At 43.2% G+C, this 21,731-nt stretch overlaps 1 protein-coding gene across 2 annotated transcripts in view; it reads left to right on the top strand.

The window, feature by feature from the left end:
* LOC115177150 (anoctamin-10) overlaps nt 1-19,201 on the top strand; it is a 40,003-nt gene extending 20,802 nt beyond the window's left edge. For both annotated transcript variants that reach the window (XM_029737708.1, XM_029737707.1), the window contains exons 12-13: nt 1,163-1,279; nt 16,408-19,201. In XM_029737708.1, the coding sequence (XP_029593568.1) occupies nt 1,163-1,279; nt 16,408-16,449 (159 nt within the window). In that variant the 3' untranslated portion in view covers nt 16,450-19,201. The remainder of the gene's footprint in view (nt 1-1,162; nt 1,280-16,407) is intronic.
* Nucleotides 19,202-21,731: the final 2,530 nt, after the last annotated feature.

Genomic DNA, 21,731 nt, shown 5'->3' on the forward strand with positions numbered 1-21,731 from the left:
GCACTGCCAGAGCCCTGCAAAATGACCTCCAGCAGGCCACAAATGTGCATGTGTCTGCTCAAACGGTCAGAAACAGACTCCATGAGGGTGGTATGAGGGCCCGACGTCCACAGGTGGGGGTTGTGCTTACAGCCCAACACCGTGCAGGACGTTTGGCATTTGCCAGAGAACACCAAGATTGGCAAATTCGCCACTGGCGCCCTGTGCTCTTCACAGATGAAAGCAGGTTCACACTGAGCACATGTGACAGACGTGACAGAGTCTGGAGACGCCGTGGAGAACGTTTTGCTACCTGCAACATCCTTCAGCAAGACCGGTTTGGCGGTGGGTCAGTCATGGTGTGGGGTGGCATTTCTTTGGGGGGCCGCACAGCCCTCCATGTGCTCGCCAGAGGTAGCCTGACTGCCATTAGGTACCGAGATGAGATCCTCAGACCCCTTGTGAGACCATATGCTGGTGCGGTTGGCCCTGGGTTTCTCCTAATGCAAGACAATGCTTGACCTCATGTGGCTGGAGTGTGTCAGCAGTTCCTGCAAGAGGAAGGCATTGATGCTATGGACTGGCCCACCCGTTCCCCAGACCTGAATCCAATTGAGCACATCTGGGACATCATGTCTCGCTCCATCCACCAACGCCACGTTGCACCACAGACTGTCCAGGAGTTGGCGGATGCTTTAGTCCAGGTCTGGGAGGAGATCCCTCAAGAGACCATCCGCCACCTCATCAGGAGCATGCCCAGGCGTTGTAGGGAGGTCATACAGGCACGTGGAGGCCACACACTACTGAGCCTCATTTTGACTTGTTTTAAGGACATTACATCAAAGTTGGATCAGCCTGTAGTGTGGTTTTCCACTTTAATTTTGATTGTGACTCCAAATCCAGACCTCCATGGGTTGATAAATTGGATTTCCATTGATTATTTTTGTGTGATTTTGTTGTCAGCACATTCAACTATGTAAAGAAAAAAGTATTTCATAAGATTATTTCATTCATTCAGATCTAGGATGTGTTATTTTAGTGTTCCCTTTATTGTTTTGAGCAGTGTAGTTTATCCTATCTCAGTACAATATAACATCATAATACATGTCTACTTTTCCTGTTACATGTCCTAAAGTCTCCCCATACTTCCCTGTTGTTCCTCTGTCTGCTGCTGTTGTTGCAGCACTTCCTCTTGGCCTCCAAGTTCATCCTGACCTTTGTGATCCCAGACGTCCCCAAACACATCCAGATCAAACTGTCACGTCTGGAGTTTGAGTCCCTGGAGGCTCTAAAGAAAAGGGTAAGTTTGACTGACTGAACCCCTCAACTGTATGGTGTGTTGAATAACGCTAGCATGACATAGTGGTTTGACCTAACTTGAGTCTATCAAGTTGAAAAAAAAGCAGGTACCATCACTCAACCTTAAACTCAACTTTTTTGTGGTGTGTTAAACGATGAAGTTCGATGAAGTTCCCAAAAATAACATGAAGGGACTTCAAGGTGAATAAAATATATAAAGAAACCCTAGATGAAGGAAAGCCACAGACTTCTGTGTGGATAAGCTGGGTATATGAGGTGTACGGCTGACGTGACTGTCTCTCTGAGAGACCCATCAGGTTTATCATCTAGGTCTGATGGTTTAATGATCCATGTAGAAGGTTGTTCACGCTGCAGCGAACTAACAAACTGTGTGTGCGTGTGCAATATTGTAATGTGTTAATGAGGCTCTGCTGTTTTGGCAGATGTTTATCACCTTGCACGTAGCGCAGAAGTAGGTCACTCATATACACACACACGCACACACACACACACACACACACACACACACACACACACACACAGACACACACACACACACACAGACACAGACAGAGGACACAATCATCTGCTTTCCCAGCACCAGAAAGAACCTGTCTATAAACGGCTTACATACCGTGTATAATTAAGGACAAAACAACAGATTATTTAGCAGAATGCAGACCCATATCTCTCTCCATAACAGAATAATGCAGACCCATATCTCTCTCCATAACAGAATAATGCAGACCCATATTTCTCTCCATAACAGAATAAAGCAGACCCATATTTCTCTCCATAACAGAATAATGCAGACCCATATCTCTCTCCATAACAGAATAATGCAGACCCATATCTCTCTCCATAACACATGAATGCAGACCCATATTTCTCTCCATAACAGAATAATGCAGACCCATATTTCTCCCCATAACAGAATAATGCAGACCCATATTTCTCTCCATAACAGAATAATGCAGACCCATATTTCTCTCCATAACAGAATAATGCAGACCCATATCTCTCTCCATAACACATGAATGCAGACCCATATCTCTCTCCATAACACATGAATGCAGACCCATATCTCTCTCCATAACACATGAATGCAGACCCATATCTCTCTCCATAACACATGAATGCAGACCCATATCTTTCCATAACACATGAATGCTGACCCATCTCTCTCCCCATAACACATGAATGCTGACCCATCTCTCTCCCCATAACACATGAATGCTGACCCATCTCTCTCCCCATAACACATGAATGCTGACCCATCTCTCTCCCCATAACACATGAATGCTGACCCATCTCTCTCCCCATAACACATGAATGCTGACCCATCTCTCTCCCCATAACACATGAATGCTGACCCATATCTTTCCATAACACATGAATGTAGACCCATATCTTTCCATAACACCATAATGCAGACCCATATCTCTCTCCATAATACATTACCTCTCTGGGATCATTCGGGACGTGAGTGTCCCACCTCGCCAACAGCCAGTGAAATTGCAGGGCGCCAAATTCAAACAACAGAAATCTCATAATTAAAATTCCTCAAACATACAAGTATTATACACCATTTTAAAGATAAACGTCTTGTTAATCCAGCCACAGTGTCCGATTTCAAAATGGCTTTACGGCGAAAGCACACCATGCGATTATGTTAGGTCAGCGCCTAGCCACAGATAACCATACAGCCATTTTCCAAAGAAGGAGAGGTGTCACAAAAGTCAGAAATAGCGTTAAAATGAATCACTAACCTTTGATGATCTTCACCGGATGGCACACCCAGGTCTCCATGTTAGACAATAAATGTGTTTTGTTCGATAAAGTTCATCTTTAAGTCCAAAAACCTAATTTGAAATTGGTGCGTTATGTTCAGAAATGCATTGTCTCAAACAAACATCCGGTGAAATTGCAGAGAGCCACATCAAATTACAGAAATACTCATCATAAACATTGATGAAAGATACAAGTGTTATACATAGGATTAAAGATAAACTTCTTGTTAATCCAGCCGCTGTGTCCGATTTCAAAAAGGCTTTACGGCAAAAGCAAACCATGCTATTATCTGAGGACAGCACCCCATCAAACAAACACAGACAATCATATTTCATCCCGCCAGGCGCGACACAAAACTCAGAAATAACTATGTAATTCATGCCTTACCTTTGAAGATCTTCTTTTGTTGGCACTCCAATATGTCCCATAAACATCAAAGGGTACTTTTGTTCGATTAATTCCGTCGTTATATCTCCAAAATGTCAATCTTTTTATTTGGCGTGTTTGATCCAGAAAAACACCGGTTCCAACTCGCGCAACATGACTACAAAATATCTCATAAATTACCTGTGATCTTTGTCCAAACATTTCAAACAACTTTCCTAATACAACTTTAGGTATTTTTTTTACATAAATAATTGATCAAATTTAAGACGGGATAATCTGCTTTCAATACCGGACAAAAACAAAGTGGAGCGTGCTTTCAGTTCATGCACCTCTAACAAACAGTACACTTCACTCGACCCTCGTTCTGAACAGCAATACTTATTCATTACACAAAGGAAAAACATCAACCAATTTCTAAAGACTGTTGACATCCAGTGGAAGCGATAGGAACTAGAGGTCGACCGATTAATTGGGGCCGATTTCAAGTTTTCATAACAATCGTAAATCGGTATTTTTGGACGCCAATTTGTCCTATATTTTTTATTTTTTTAGACCTTTATTTAACTAGGCAAGTCAGTTAAGAACACATTCTTATTTTCAATGACGGCCTAGGAACGGTGGGTTAACTGCCTTGTTCAGGGGCAGAACGACATATTTTTAACTTGTCAGCTCGGGGATTCAATCTTGCAACCTTACGGTTAACTAGTCCAACGCTCTAACCAACTGCTTGACATTGCACTCCACGAGGAGCCTGCCTGTTACGCGAATGCAGTAAGAAGCCAAGGTAAGTTGCTAGCTAGCATTAAACTTATCTTATAAAAAATCAATCAATCATAATCACTAGTTAACTACACATCGTTGATGATATTGCTAGTTTATCTAGCCTGTCCTGCGTTGCATATAATCGCTTAGGTACACGTTGCTCCAACCATAAACATCAATGTCTTTCTTAAAATCAATACACAAGTATATATTTTTAAACCTGCATATTTAGTTAATATTGCCTGCTAACATGAACTTATTTTAACTAGGGAAAATGTGTCACTTCTCTTGCAAACAAAGTCTGGGTATATGCAGCAGTTTGGGCCGCCTGGCTCGTTGCGAACTGTGAAGACTATTTCTTCCTAACAAAGACAGCCGACTTCGCCAAACGGGGGATGATTTAACAAAAGCGAGTTTGCGAAAAAAGCACAATCGTTGCATGACTGTACCTAACCATAAACATCAATGCCTTTCTTAAAATCAATACACAGAAGTATATATTTTTAAACCTGCATATTTAGCTAAAAGAAATCCAGGTTAGCAGGCAATATTAACCAGGTGAAATTGTCACTTCTCTTGCGTTCATTGCATGCAGAGTCAGGGTATATGCAACAGATTGGGCCGCCTGGCTCGTTGCGAACTAATAGGAAAAAAGTTTTGTTTTCGAGATGATAGTTTCTGGATTCGACCATGTTAATGACCTAAGGCTCGTATTTCTGTGTGTTATTATGTTATAATTAAGTCTATGATTTGATAGAGCAGTCTGACTGAGCAATGGTAGGCAGCAGCAGGCTCGTAAGCATTCATTCAAACAGCACTTTCGTGCGTTTGCCAGCAGCCCTTCGCAATGCATTGCGCTGTTTATGACTTCAAGCCTGTCAACTCCCAAGATTAGGCTGGTGTAACTGATGTGAAATGGCTAGCTAGTTAGCCGGGTGTGCGCTAATAGCGTTTCAAACGTCACTCGCTCTGAGACTTGGTGTAGTTTTTCCCCTTGCTCTGCATGGGTAACGCTGCTTCGAGGGTGGCTGTTGTCGATGTGTTCCTGGTTCCAGCCCAGGTAGGAGTGAGGAGAGGGACGGAAACTATACTGTTACACTGGCAATACTAAAGTGCCTATAAGAACATCCAATAGTCAAAGGTATATGAAATACAAATCTTATAGAGAGAAATAGTCCTATAATTCCTATAACCTAAAACTTCTTACCTGGGAATATTGAAGACTCATGTTAAAAGGAACCACCAGCTTTCATATGTTCTCATGTTCTGAGCAAGGAACTTAAACGTTAGCTTTTTTACATGGCACTTATTGCACTTTTACTTTCTTCTCCAACACTTTGTTTTTGCATTATTTAAACCAAATTGAACATGTTTCATTATTTATTTGAGGCTAAATTGATTTTATTAAGTTAAAATAAGTGTTCATTCAGTATTGTTGTAATTGTCATTATTACAAATAAATAAAAATTAAAAAATCGGCCGATTTTAATCGGCAGCGACTTTTTTGGTCCTCCAATAATCGGTATCGGCGTTGAGAAATCATAATCGGTCGACCTCTAATAGGAACTGCAAGCTAGTGCCTTAGAAATCTAGATCTCTGTAGAAAACCCATTGAAAAGAGAGTGACCTCAGAAAAGTAAATCCTGGTTGGTTTGTCCTTGGGGTTTTGCCTGCCAAATAAATTCTGTTTTACTCACAGACATCATTCAAATAGTTTTAGAAACTTCAGAATGTTTTCTATCCAAATCTACTAATAATATGCATATCCTAGCTTCTGGGCCTGAGTAGTAGGCAGTTTACTTTGGGCACACTTTTCATCCGGACGTGAAAATACCGCCCCCTATCCCAGAGAGGTTTAAGGCATACCCATATCTCTCTCCATAACACCATAATGCAGACCCATATCTCTCTCCATAACACCATAATGCAGACCCATATCGCTCCATAACAGCTTCATGTAATGTATTCAGTCCCTCAGAGCACTTCAGTAAAGATAAATTACAGGAGTTAGGTTAATGGTATTGATATGAGTATGCTGCTGAGCAGTAGCTTGCCTCAGCTTGGCACTGCAGTCATTTACTGGATTAAGGCTGAGTGCTTCAGCAATTAGCTAGCATGCCTTAGCTAGCTATCATTTCTCTCAGCACTGCAGAAAGAAGGGCGGGGCCATGAAATGCATCACATTGATTGGTGGTATTTCTGATGCTTCTTGTTCTTGTCCAGCTGAATGTTGAATTTAAGCAGATTTGAACAGGATTGGTTGATTTCTTGGTTTGTTTGTGCAGAACCAGGTCCATGGGCGGTAAGTTGCTTTGGGTCGTCTGACTGAACTCTGCTATGCAGGTTGTGAGTTTGTCTGGTTATGGTTTGAATTGAAAGCTTCACCTATAATACCTAATGCCTGATATTAATCCTGTGAATAGAGATGGATAAGCTACTTAATCATGTCTACGTGTTTTGCCCAAGTTGGTCTTGTGGTGAGGTTTGTGTATGGTATGTGTTGTGATGATACTTGGTTACTACCTTGTGTTTAACTGACTGTGTTTTCAACCCAGTCCCAGAGTAGTGCCCCTGCTACCATGGCTATTGAACGTCTTGCCGTTTGTCTTTAATAACTCTTCTTCATAATTCATTCATTTGATTCTCCCTCTAACACTGTCCTTCTCCTCGTCCCATCCATCAAAACCCATTTGGCCGGGCGGGCATGCGGCCGGGCGGCTGGGCGGGCATGCGGCCGGGCGGCTGGGCAGTCAGGCGGCCAGGGCAGGCATTGAGTCTTTGAGGGACATGAGTTGATGGACCTTTCAGTCAACCCCAAAGTGTTGTATCATGTCAGGCCGGGCGGGCATTTGGGCCGGGCCGGGGCGGGCGGCCGACAGGGCGGGCGGGCGGGCAGAGCAGGCATTGAGTCTTTTGAGGGACAGGAGTTGATGGACCTTTCAGTCAACCCCAAAGTGTTGTATCAGGTAGTCAGTCAGAGCCACAGCCTTCCACTGGATATGTCATCATGCATCACCTTGTACTGCAGTCTCTACTGATGATGGAAAGAGAGCCTTCATTCCACTGGAGTTTTATTAGGATTAGAGCTGACGGAAAGAGAGCCTTCATTCCACTGGAGTTTTATTAGGATTAGAGCTGACGGAAAGAGAGCCTTCATTCCACTGGAGTTTTATTAGGAGTAGAGCTGACGGAAAGAGAGCCTTCGTTCCACTGGAGTTTTATTAGGAGTAGAGCTGACGGAAAGAGAGCCTTCATTCCACTGGAGTTTTATTAGGATTAGAGCTGACGGAAAGAGAGCCTTCATTCCACTGGAGTTTTATTAGGAGTAGAGCTGACGGAAAGAGAGCCTTCATTCCACTGGAGTTTTATTAGGATTAGAGCTGAGGGAAAGAGAGCCTTCATTCCACTGGAGTTTTATTAGAAGTAGAGCTGACGGAAAGAGAGCTTTCATTCCACTGGAGTTTTATTAGGAGTAGAGCTGAGGGAAAGAGAGCCTTCATTCCACTGGAGTTCTGTCCGGGTCAGTTGTGAGAGGAGGACGGAAGGACGGCCATCTTCCTGTGTTGCCACTTAAACTGCTGTGTCTGTCTGCATCTGGCCTAGTCAATCCAACGTTTTCCACCACTTCAGCAGGCAGAGGCGAATACGCTGTCTTGCCAGCCAATGGGCTATGTGGCCTGGGGAAAACTCTTTCCTTCCTCTGGCACAGGGGGAACTGATCAGAGCAGGTGCATCGGCTAAAATCCAGCATTTTCCACTGCTTCAGCAAGGGAAGCCATAGAGAGAGATGCATACTGTACAACTAGCTAAGTGTATCACTGAAGGGAGGAGCCAATGTCCTGGGGAAAATCCCTTCCTTCCTTTGGCACAGGAGGAATGTAGTAGTGATCAGAGCAGGTGCCTCACTGGTGGAAACCCCCTATCAACACCTTAGTCGCTGGCTGTCCACCAGCACTAGCCACCACTGCTAGAGGTGACAGTGACCCACTGGAGAGAAGGCCACAGAGACAGATGCTGTACTATACAGAGGAGAGGTCGACCGACTATGATTTTTCAGTGCCGATTATTGGAGGACCAAATAAAGCCGATACCGATTAATCGGACGATTTTTATATATTTGTAATAATGACAATTACAACAATACTGAATGAACACTTATTTTAACTTAATATAATACATCAATAAAATCAATTTCGTCTCAACTAAATAATGAAACGTTCAATTTGGTTTAAATAATGCAAAAACAAAGTGTTGGAGAAGAAAGTAAAAGTGCAATATGTGCCATGTAAGAAATCTAACATTTAAGTTCCTTGCTCAGAACATGAGAACATATGAAAGCTGGTGGTTCCTTTTAACATGAGTCTTCAATATTCCCAGGTAAGAAGTTTTAGGTTGTAGTTATTATAGGAATATTTCTCTACCATTTGTTTTTCATATACCTTTGACTATTGGATGTACTTATAGGCACTATAGTATTGCCAGCCTAATCTCGGGAGTCAATATGCTTGAAGTCATAAACAGCGCAATGCATTGCGAAGGGCTGCTGGCAAACGCACGAAAGTACTGTTTGAATGAACGCTTACGAGCCTGCTGCTGCCTACCACTGCTCAGTCAGACTGCTCTATCAAATCATAGACTTAATTATAACATAATAACACACAGAAATACGAGCCTTAAGTCATTAATATAGTCAAATCCGGAAACTATCATTTTGAAAACAAAATGTTTATTCTTTCAGTGAAATACGGAATCGTTACGCAAGATAAGTGACACAATTTCCATAGTTGAAAGAAATTGAAGGCAATATTAACTAAATATGCAGGTTTAAAAATATATACTTGTGTATTGATTTTAAAGAAAGGCATTGATGTTTATGGTTAGGTACAAATTGGTACAATGACAGTACTTTTTTCCACAAATGGGCTTGTTAAATCACCCGTTTGGCAAAGTATGCTGTGATTTGATGATAAATTAACAGGCACCACATCGATTATATGCAACGCTGGACAAGCTAGATAAACTAGTAATATCATCAACCATGTGTAGTTAACTAGTGATTATGTAAAGACTGACTTTTTTTTTATAAGATAAGTTTAATGCTAGCTAGCAACTTACCTTGGCTCCTTGCTGCACTCGCGTAACAGGTAGACAGCCTGCCACGCAGTCTCCTCGCAGAGTGCAATGTAATCGGCCATAATCGGTGTCCAAAAATGCCAATTACCGATTGTTATCGGCCATTCCGATTAATCGGTCGACCTCTAATACAGAGGAGAGACGGATGCTGTACTATATAGAGAGGAGATATAAACTCAGCAAAAAAGAAACGTCCTCTCACTGTCAACTGAGTTTATTTTCAGCAAACTTAACATGTGTAAATATTTGTATGAACATAAGATTCAACAATTGAGACACAATCTGAACAAGTTCCAGACATGTGACTAACAGAAATGGAATAATGTGTCCCTGAACAAAGGGAGGGTCAAAATCAAAAGTAACAGTCAGTGTCTGGTGTGGCCACCAGCTGCATTAAGTACTGCAGTGCATTTCCTCCTCATGGACTGCACCAGATTTGCCAGTTCTTGCTGTGAGATGTTACCCCACTCTTCCACCAAGGCACCTGCAAGATCCCAGACATTTCTGGGGGGAAATGGCCCTAGCCCTCACCCTCCGATCCAACAGGTCCCAGACGTGCTCAATGGGATTGAGATCCGGGCTTTTCGCTGGCCATGGCAGAACACTGGCATTCCTGTCTTGCAGGAAATCACCCACAGAATGAGCAGTATGGCTGGTGGTATTGTCATGCTGGAGGGTCATGACAGGATGAGCCTGCAGGAAGGGTACCACATGAAGGAGGAGGATGTCTTCCCTGTAGATTGCCTGCAATGACAACAAGCTCAGTCTGATGATGCTGTCACACACCACCCCAGACCATGACGGACCCTCCACCTCCAAATCGATCCCGCTCCAGAGTACAGGCCTCGGTGTAACGCTCATTCCTAAGACGATAAACACGAACCCGACCATCACCCCCAGTGAGACAAAACCGCGACTCGTCAGTGAAGAGCACTTTTTGCCAGTCCTGTCTGGTCCAGCGACGGTGGGTTTGTAGGTCACGTTGTTGCCAGTGATATCTGATGAAGACCTGCCTACAACAGACCTACAAGTCTTCTGTCCAGCCTCTCTCAGCCTATTGCGGACAGTCTGAGCGCTGATGGAGGGATTGTGCGTTCCTGGTGTAACTTGGGCAGTTGTTGCCATCCTGTACCTGTCCCGCAGGTGTGATGTTCGGATGTACCGATCCTGTGCAGGTGTTGTTACACGTGGTCTGCCACTGGGAGGACGATCAGCTGTCCACCCTGTATTCCTGTAGTGCTGTCTTAGGCATCTCATAGTACGGACATTGCAATGTATTGTCCTGGCCACATCTGCAGTCCTCATGCCTCCTTGCAGAGACCCTGGGCATCTTTCTTTTGGTGTTTTTCAGAGTCAGTAGAAAGGCCTCCTTAGTGTCCTAAGTTTTCATAACTGTGACCTTAATTGCCTACTGTCTGTAAGCTGTTGGTGTCTTAACAACCATTCCACAGGTGCATGTTAATTAATTGGTTATGGTTCATTGAACATTCATGGGTGTTAAAACCCTTTACAATGAAGATCTGTTAAGTTATTTGGATTTTTAGGAATTATCTTTGAATGACAGGGTCCTGAAAAGGGCCGTTTCTTTTTTTGCTTAGTTTATATACAGTGGCTTGCGAAAGTATTCACCCCCTTGGCATTTTTCCTATTTTGTTGGCCAAAAATAAAAAAAATTCTAGGTTGTATCATTTGATTTACACAACATGTCTACCACTTTGAATATGCAAAATATTTTTTGTGAAACAACCAAGAAATAAGACAGAACTTGAGTGTGCATAACTATTCACCCCCCCCCCACCTTTTGCAGCAATTACAGCTGCAAGTCTCTTGGGGTATGTCTCTATAAGCTTGGCACATCTAGCCACTGGGATTTTTGTCCATTCTTCAAGGCAAAACTGCTCCAGCTCCTTCAAGTTGGATGGGTTCCGCTGGTGTACAGCAATCTTTAAGTCATACCACAGATTCTCAATTGGATTTCAGTTCTGGGCTTTAACTAGGCCATTCTAAGACATTATAAATGTTTCCCCTTAAACAACCCGAGTGTTGCTTTAGCAGTGTGCTTAGGGTCATTGTCCTGCTGGAAGGTGAACCTCCGTCCCAGTCTCAAATCTCTGGATGACTGAAACAGGTTTCCCTCAAGAATTGCCCTGTATTTAGTGCCATTCTTTCAATTCCCAGTCCCTGCTGATGGAAAAATATCCCCACAGCATGATGTTGCCACCACCATGCTTCACTGTGGGGATAGAGTTCTAGGGGTGATGAGAGGTGTTGGGTTTGCGCCAGACGTAGCGTTCTCCTTGATGGTCAAAAAGCTCAATTTTAGTCTCATCTGACCAGAGTACCTTCTTCCATATGTTTGGGGAGTCTCTCACATGCCTTTTGGCGAACTCCAAACGTGTTTGCTTATTTCTTTCTTTAAGCAATGGCTTTTTCTGGCCACTCTTCCTTAAAGCCCAGCTCTGTGGAGTGTATGACTTAAAGTGGTCCTATGGACAGATACTCCGATCTCCACTGTGGAGCTTTGCAGCTCCTTCAGGGTTCTTTGGTCTCTTTGTTGCCTCTATTTATTTTATTTATTTATTTATTTCACCTTTTTATTTAACCAGGTAGGCCAGTTGAGAACAAGTTCTCAATTATAACTGCGACCTGGCCAAGATAAAGCAAAGTAGTGTGACACAAACAACAACAGAGTTACACAAACAAACGTACAGTCAACACAAAATAATAGAAAAATCTATGTACAGTGTGTGCAAATGTAGGGAGGTAGGCAATAAATAAATAGGACCTAGAGGTGAAAATAATTACAATTTAGCATTAATACTGGAGTGATAGGTGTGCAGATGATGATGTGCAAGTAGAGATACTGGGGTGCATAAGAGCAAGAGGGTAAGTAATAATATGGGGATGACGTAGTCGAGTAATTTTTTTCATTTCACTTAACAAATTTTGACTATTTTGTGTATGTCCATTACATGAAAATCAAATAAAAATCTATTTAAATTACAGGTTGTAATGCAACAAAATAGGAAAAACGGCAAGAGGGATGAATACTTTTGCAAGGCACTGTACGATAGAGAGACAGATACTGTACTATAGAAAGAGCGAGAGACAGATGCTGTACTATAGAGACAGGTGCTGTACTATAGAGACAGGTGCTGTACTATAGAGACAGGTGCTGTACTATAGAGACAGGTGCTGTACTATAGAGACAGGTGCTGTACAGAAGACCCTTAGTCCAGGCTTAGTCCAGGCCAGATTACCCTTAGTCCAGGGCAGAGCAGTGAATGTGTATTGTCAGTGAATGTGTATTTTGAGTGTGAGGAGTCCAGTGGTGGGTGGGTGTGTGTGTGTGTGTGTGTTGTGTTCCTGAGCCTGCTTGCATCTCTCTGTCTGGTGTGAGCCTGGCCAGGCATGATGTCACAGACACATGAGTGGTGATGTGGGATGATGGCTGAGTCATCGAGGACCTCTGTCACCTCAGAGAGACAGGCCAGCTCAGAGAGAAGCTGCTAGCTGCTGTCCAACTACACTTCTCTCTCTGTGGGATTGACTTGAAGTTCATCATCAGGAGAGAGGCTTGTTACTGCAGCCTGATAGTCCAGGGACGTTCATCATCAGGAGAGAGGCTTGTTACTGCAGCCTGATAGTCCAGGGACGTTCATCATCAGGAGAGAGGCTTGTTACTCAGCCTGATAGTCCAGGGACGTTCATCATCAGGAGAGAGGCTTGTTACTGCAGCCTGATAGTCCAGGGACGTTCATCATCAGGAGAGAGGCTTGTTACTGCAGCCTGATAGTCCAGGGACGTTCATCATCAGGAGAGAGGCTTGTTACTCAGCCTGATAGTCCAGGGACGTTCATCATCAGGAGAGAGGCTTGTTACTGCAGCCTGATAGTCCAGGGAAGTTCATCAGGAGAGAGGCTTGTTACTGCAGCCTGATAGTCCAGGGACGTTCATCATCAGGAGAAAGGCGTGTTACTGCAGCCTGATAGTCCAGGGAAGTTCATCAGGAGAGAGGCTTGTTACTGCAGCCTGATAGTCCAGGGACGTTCATCATCAGGAGAGAGGCTTGTTACTGCAGCCTGATAGTCCAGGGAAGTTCATCAGGAGAGAGGCTTGTTACTGCAGCCTGATAGTCCAGGGAAGTTCATCATCAGGAGAGAGGCTTGTTACTGCAGCCTGATAGTCCAGGGACGTTCATCATCAGGAGAGAGGCTTGTTACTGCAGCCTGATAGTCCAGGGAAGTTCATCATCAGGAGAGAGGCTTGTTACTGCAGCCTGATAGTCCAGGGAAGTTCATCATCAGGAGAGAGGCTTGTTACTGCAGCCTGATAGTCCAGGGAAGTTCATCATCAGGAGAGAGGCTTGTTACTGCAGCCTGATAGTCCAGGGAAGTTCATCATCAGGAGAGAGGCTTGTTACTGCAGCCTGATAGTCCAGGGACGTTCATCATCAGGAGAGAGGCTTGTTACTGCAGCCTGATAGTCCAGGGACGTTCATCATCATTAGAGAGGCTTGTTACTCAGCCTGATAGTCCAGGGAAGTTCATCATCATTAGAGAGGCTTGTTACTCAGCCTGATAGTCCAGGGAAGTTCATCATCAGGAGAGAGGCTTGTTACTGCAGCCTGATAGTCCAGGGAAGTTCCCCACAACCTGAGCAGTACAGTGTGAGAGAGAGGGCCCTGTCAATCTGCTGGGAATGCTTCATAAAGCCCTCTGCTTCAGCCTTCCTCCTACATGATCAATACTAACATGCCTAGGCAATTAGCTCAACATGCTGGAAAACCAGGGCATTAGTTGACTTACTAGTGTATACTACAGGGAGAGGGGCTGGCTGTAGGAGGGAGGGGTCTGTACAGTGCAGTGTGCTGGAGCTTTGTTACAACATGACCGTGGACTTCCCATCCCTCCTCTCTCTCTCTACCTCACTGCCGGCCCCTCTCCTCCCTCCTCTCTCTCTACCTCACTGCCTGCCCCTCTCCTCCCTCCTCTCTCTCTCTACCTCGCTGCCGGCCCCTCTCCTCCCTCCTCTCGCTACCTCACTGCCTGCCCCTCTCCTCCCTCCTCTCTCTCTCTACCTCGCTGCCGGCCCCTCTCCTCCCTCCTCTCGCTACCTCACTGCCTGCCCCTCTCCTCCCTCCTCTCTCTCGCTACCTCACTGCCTGCCACTCTCCTCTCTCTCTCTCCCTCTCTCTACCTCGCTGCCGGCCCCTCTCCTCCCTCCTCTCTCTCTCTCTACCTCTCTCTCTCTACCTCTCTCTCTCTACCTCTCTCTCTCTACCTCTCTCTCTCTCTCTCTCTCTCTCTACCTCTCTCTCTCTACCTGCCTACCTCGCTGCCGGACCCTCTCCTCTCTACCTCGCTGCCGGACCCTCTCCTCTCTACCTCGCTGCCGGACCCTCTCCTGTCTCCTTCTTCTCTGATAAGTGGTGTGAACTGTGAAGGCATTTATTGCCATGGGCTTCCCATGTCTCCCGACAGGATCCTGGCAGCCATTGAACAAGTCTCTGAGCAAGAGGAGTTTGATTTCTGTTACTGCTGTTGTTACAAATGAGATGAATGTGTATGTGTCTGTCTGTGTGTTTTTCGATGCACTGTAGTTATGGCGACTACAACAAGTGCAAACAAGTCTGTCAGAAGGACAACCTCAGAATGTTCCAGCAAGCGCAAACAGCATAAATACAGACTGCATTTACAGACCATGACACACTATTAATGTGACTGTCCGTTTGGTTTTCCAGAACAAGTAGCTGCAGTAGATTAGCCTGGGCTGGGTGTTGAGTACAATCCGCCACATTCTATCCCTGTGGGGAACCGTAGGTCTATGTATTTAACCCTGCTCTCCCCTTATGGAATCCACTATGAATAAAAAGACTTCCATCAGCAAAGAAACTCTCCCATTGATCCGTGTGTTGGATTGAAACGTTAATTGCACGTAACACATTTGAACCCAGAATGTAATTTGCTCGGGTGCGCTGGAGGCAGTGGAATGAATTGATTAAATGTAACTCAGCTGAGATTAGCGTCTGGGGAGAAGGCCTGTGTTGTAGAAAAGTATTCTATTTTAAAATAAGAACTCAATCTGGTGAAGATCTCCAAGTCTTGTTAAGGGTTTCCAGAACCACTGTAATTTGGAGATGTAATGCTGTTTTAAAGCTCTGGTTTCCTCCTCGGGAGGCTTAATGTCATTTAGAGAGAGAGGAGAGCTCTGTATATTTGTTAAAGCAAGCTAACAGTGTGCTTATGTTTGTTTTATTTTAAAAAGCTGCTCCAACACTGAAAAGCTTTCATATTTATATATAATAATTTATGCCATTTAGTAGACGCGTTTATCCAAAGCGACTTAGTCATGTGTGCATCCATTTTAAGTATGGATGGTCCCAGAGATGGAACCCACTACCTTGACGTTACAGTGACATGCGCTCCCTTATAGAAAAAGATTGCAATCGGAGTGCAGTATAACTGCAGTATGCTGCAAATACTGTGTCCAAAATTCTAGATCATTTTTTTACTGCAGTACTTTTGCATTGTAACTGCAGTTACGCTTCCAACACACCGACAGCCTCATTGAGCAGAATAGTACGCAGCATCATCTGGATATGTATGTAACAAAGTTCAACATTAACCTTCTGCTACCATTTCTGTCAAGCCGTCTACGCGGACAGATTGACTCATAAATCCAACTGATGCACCACACCGAACGCACTGCAACTGCCTCTGCAAGGCTGCAAGGCAAACGCAGCGTTTCCTTGGAAATGAAGGTTATTCTGGTGTACCAAAATGTAATGACGCTGTCGCTGTGATCGAAGCGTAGTACCCTGCAGTTAGTCTTGCAAATACTGCATCCAAAATACCACAGCCGACACAAGTTATTGCACTTTTACTGCCGTTTCAAAAGCTACCAACTGAGCTACAGAGGACAATGTATTCCTTCTATGGAGCGTGTATTCTGTTTGTATGACATCCCCAATAATAGGCCTAACAGCTAGCCTTTATTTCATGTGGCAGTTTGGTAGCACATAAGAAATATTAATCACATTTTACACTGTTACAGAAAATGCTGGAGGCCTCGGGGATCCCAAAAACTGCTAAGTGATGGAGAGAAGAGGCCGATCGTTCAGATACGGACAAGACGAAGATAGGCTAAACTCCAGATGGAAGATGCCCTCCAAACGAAGAAAGATTCACTTCAGATGGTTCAAATAGACTGTTTTCTTTACAACACCACAATTAGCTCAAAGCTTATTTATGCATAAAATATCAAAAAGTAGTTTTTTATATATAAATGGTTTTATGGTTTTATGCTCTTAGCCTCTGCCCTGTTGCCAGGTATTTCTGTTTGTTTTGCGGAGTGTAGTGTATTACCTGCAGATGTCTATAGAACATTACTGTATGTGATTGTTTTAATCATGAAGACTGGCCTCTAAAGATTCAGATCAGACCAGAGAACAAGACTTTATGTTAATGTCCTCCGTAAACATACATTTGGTACGTAGCAATGTATTTATAAGGCAGGGCTTGACATTCAGGTCAATTTGCCAACGCACACTGGGCCGAATGAAAGAAATACTGGCACGTTTCAACATCTGGCAGGCAAGCGAATGATGTGCGCATAAATTCAAGAGCTAGTGATTTTATCTTTCATTTGGGCTGAGCAAGTAGCCTACAGGATTCAGACAGACTTTGGGAAGTCAAATTCAAAGATTTTTTTTCAAGGACCTACATTTTTATATTGAATTGTCATAGCCTATAGAAAAAAAATCCCCCAAACATGTAAGCAAAAAAGTATGCATAACAACTTAGAATAATGCATGTTTTATTGAGCCTTCCAAATGGAATTATGCAATGCCATAAAAATATTTGACATTCTAAAACATGTCAGAATAAAGCGGACATTGCCTGACTAAATAGACTGTATGTAGATGCTCCCAACACAAACACACTAATGAAGTCTGTGGCAGCTGGTCAGTCTCACCATTTGAAATGTTGAAGAGTTATTGAGGGGTTAATGTATCATGTTTTAAAACAAAGTGAGCAAAAATCGGGTTCCCTTTGTAACGGAACGATTTGTATGGAAGGTGAAGCCAGCGTTCCACTGGTTTTCCTGCTCATAGTAACTGCACGTGGTTTTACCGCAAAGAGAGCAACAGACTAGCGCGAAAAACAAATGAAAGCGGATAGATCTCTCACAAAAACTGATCAGAAATGATAATGATATAATTATATTGCAGTAAAACTTGTAAATCGGCTACCTTCAAGGACTTTTCTAGGACCAAATAGCCCCGAAAAAATGTCTGATTATCAAGTTTGGCTATTCTATGATGACAATTGCGCACAGCAAATATTCTACCAAGACGGAACTTTTTATTCCTGGTTTGCATACCCATTCTTGCTTTAGCATTTATTGGTATTTATCATAACTTTGAAGATGTTTCCTACAGCTATCGGTCTTCAGTGAGCTGCTCCACACAACAATCTCAAGCTCGGCTTAATGTGTAGTTTATGGCGCGCGTGGGATAAATAATCAACATAACGAACTCACAGCTTCAGGAATTCTTTATTACATAGCCTAGATTAAATATAGCATTTTTACAATATTTTTTTTCACTGGCCCAAGTGGCCACTGACCGGGATGATCAACTGTCCCGGAGGGTTTCCAAAACCAACCCGGACCAGCGGCCAGCCCTGAACGTCAGGCCCTGGTTAAGGCGTTGAATAATAGGTCATTGAAGGTGTATGGATGCGGTTGAGGGTATGCTGTGTTACATAGACTTTTCATGTTCATATGGCTATAATGGAATTGGTGGAGGCGGTTCAGTTTGAGATAGATGGCCTATGGTAATTATATCCAGACAGTATTCCACCAACAGATGACATGAATTACTTTTCAAAAATAGGTTTTCACATTAGACAGAGTTTTAGACCAACAGCTTTGCTTAAAAGCCACTATAGTCAGTTAGGGGAAGGGCTACATCCAGTATCAGTAGGTCTGTCAGAGACGTTAAGTAGAACTACTTTCAAAATGGAGGACTAAACACGTGAAAGTCTTAGGAATTCTGGCATAATGATGTGCTCTATAGCATTGAGGTCCTTGAAACGTTTACATAGTATTGCCAGAGTATAATATATGCCATTAAGCAGACACTTTTATCCAAATTGACTTAGTCATGCATACATTTTAGTATGTGTGTCCCCAGCAGGAATCATACCCACGATCCTTGGCGTTGCAAGCGCCATGCTCTACCGCCTGAGCCACACCTCCAGGGTATTATCTGATCCATAGTGATACTACACATGGAGATAGGAAAGATGTAATTATCTATGGTGATGCTTCAGTATGCTACAGAGAAATTGTAAAGACTGGAATGGAATTAATGGAACATATTGAACACATGGAAACCATGTCTGATTCCGTTTAACTGATTCTATATCAATGAGCCCGTCCTCCTATAGCTCCTCCCACCAGCCTCCTCTGTATCATACTGAAGCATGGTATGCTACATAATGTTAAATACTCCTCACAGCCTGCAACTATCATGGTCATTGTTACTCAGTCTAATCAATGACTGTCAATCAGAAGTAGTGATACTTAATTGAAATTAATTGATTTCTTTAAGTTGTTTATGCTATTAGTCCATACGCTCTTGAAGACCCCCTCAGAGCGGGCTTGTGCCTTTGACATGCGATGCTGTCAAGATTTGTTTTATATGCTATTTACTGTACATACACTCACTACAGTTTGCAATCACAATATCACCAAGTGTATAAAAATGGTTCAGAACAGCATTATTGAAACCAAACAAACCTAGCATCCCTTTCCTCAAATAAATCTATACAAAAATCTTTCACACGCTTACAAGTGTCTCCATTCTCTAGTTCAGGGTTTCCCCACCCATCTACACACAATACCCCATAATGACAAAGTGAAAACAAGTTTTTACAAATGTATTGAAAATGAAATACAGATACCTAATTTCTATAAGTATTCACACTCCTGAGTCAATACTTTGTACAAGCACCTTCGGCGGCTATTACACCTTGATCGTCGAGTATGTCTGTATCAGCTTTGCACATCTGGATTTGGAGATTCAAGTGTTTCCACAGATTTTAAATGGGATTCAAGTCTGGACTTTGGCTGGGCCACTCAAGGATGTTCACATTCTTGTTCTGAAGCCATTCCAGCATTGCTTTGGCTGTATGCTTGGGTCATTGTCCTGTTGGAACATAACTCTTCTCCCCAGTCTGTTATTTGCACTCTGAAGCAGATTCTCATCAAGGATTTGCCTGTATTTGGCTCCATTCATTGTTGCTGCCACCACCATGCTTCACGTTAGGGATGGTGTTAGGAAGGTGATGAGCTGTGCCTGGTTTTCTCCAGACATAGTGCTTTGCATTCAGGTCAAAGAGTTACATTTTTGTTTCATCAGACCACAGAATCTTTTGCATTATGCTCCGAGTCTTTCACATGCCTTTTAGCAGACTCCAGGTGCGCCGTTATGTGCCTTTTTCTTAGGAGTGGCTTACATCTAGCCACTCTCCCATAATGCCCAGATTGGTGAAGTGCTGTAGATACTGTTGTCCTTCTGGCAGGTTTTCCTATCCCAGCCAAGGAACTCTGTAGTTCTGTCAGTGTTCATTGGGTTCTTGGTCACGTCCCTGACCTTCTTGCCCAGTAGGTCAGTTTGGTCAGGCGGTCAGGTCTAGGCAGTTCCAATAGTTCCATATTTTTTCCATTTCCCAATTATGGAGACCACTGTGCTCTTGGAAACTTTCAACACTTTCTATGAATACTTTCTGAAGGCACTATCTTTTTTGTTGTACACAAGACTGTAAAAACATTAGGAAATCAGCTCCAAGTGATTTACATTTTAGAAATCTGTTCAAGTATTCCCAAGCATAATAGAGACATGATCGTAAACAAGGTTTGAAATGATTGTTTAGTCAAATATATCGGTTCTGGCTTCTAGCGGTAAATTTGCAGTCTGGAAATTATTTGTAATAATGTTCCGGCCCCCTGACCATCCACTCAAGAAAATTTGCAAATCAATTTAACATTTTTGACATGTGTTTTTCTGGATATTTTTGTTGTTATTCTGTCTCTCACTGTTCAAATAAACCTACCATTAAAATTCTAGACTGATCATTTCTTTGTCAGTGGGCAAACGTACAAAATCAGCAGGGGATCAAATACTTTTCCCCCCCACTGTATATAAGGTCCCACAGTTGACAGTGCAGAAACTATACAATAAAGTCCAAGGAACTGTCCGTACCTCACAGAGAGAATTTTGATGAAGCATATATCTGTGGAAGCGTATAAAACAAGTTCTAGAGTGTTGAAAGTTTCCAAGAGCAGTGGTCTCCATCATTGGGAAAAAAAAATAAATAAATGGAACTACCCAGACTCTGCCAAGAGCTGTCCGCCAACCAAACAGGCAAGAAGGACCTTGGTCAGGGAAGGGACCAAGAACCCAATGACCAATCAGACAGAACTACAGAGGTGTCCTTGGCTGAGATGGGAGAAGCTGCCAGAAGGACACGTCTCTACAGCACTTCACCAATCTGGGCTTTATGGGAGAGTGGCCAGAAGGAAGCCACTCCTGAGAAAAAGGCACATGACAGCATGCCAGGAGTTTTCAAAAAGGTACATTTTTTAACTCTTTGGCCTGAATGCAAAGCTCTGTCTGGATAAAACCAGGCACAGCTCATCACCAGTCTAACACCATCCCCATCGTGAAGCATGGTGGTGGCAGCATCATGCTATGGGGATGCTTTTCAGCAGTAGGGGACTGGGAGACTGTTGAGGATGGAGGGAACAATGAATGGCGCCAAATACAGGCAAATCCTTTATCAGAACACAAACAACCTTAGATTGGAGCAAAGATTTACGTCCCAACAGGACAATGACCCCAAGCATAAAGCCAAAGCAACACTGGAATGGCTTCAGAACAATGTGAAAGTCTGAGTGGCCCAGCCAAAGTCCAAACTTGAATACCATTGAAAATCTATGGAAAGACTTGAAGATTGCTGTTCACCGCCGCTCTCCATCTAACTTAACAGATCTTGAGAAAATTTGCAAGGAAGAATAGGAGAAAATCCCCAAATCGAGTTGTGCAAAGCTGATACAGACCTACCCAAGACGACTCAAAGCTGTAATCGTCGCCAAAGGCGGTTCTACAATGTATTGACTCAAGGGTTGTGAATACTTAAATGAGAAAATTCTGCATTTAATTTAATACATTTGATACCATTTAATACAATTATGGGGTATTGTATGTAGATGAGTGACAGAAAAAATATTGTATACATTTTGAATTCAGGCTGCAACACAAAATGGGTATGAATATTATCTGAAGGCACTGTAGGTGAAGGCTCTATATA

The sequence above is a fragment of the Salmo trutta genome, chromosome 37 (genome assembly GCF_901001165.1).
Source record: "Salmo trutta chromosome 37, fSalTru1.1, whole genome shotgun sequence".
NCBI lineage: Eukaryota > Metazoa > Chordata > Actinopteri > Salmoniformes > Salmonidae > Salmo > Salmo trutta.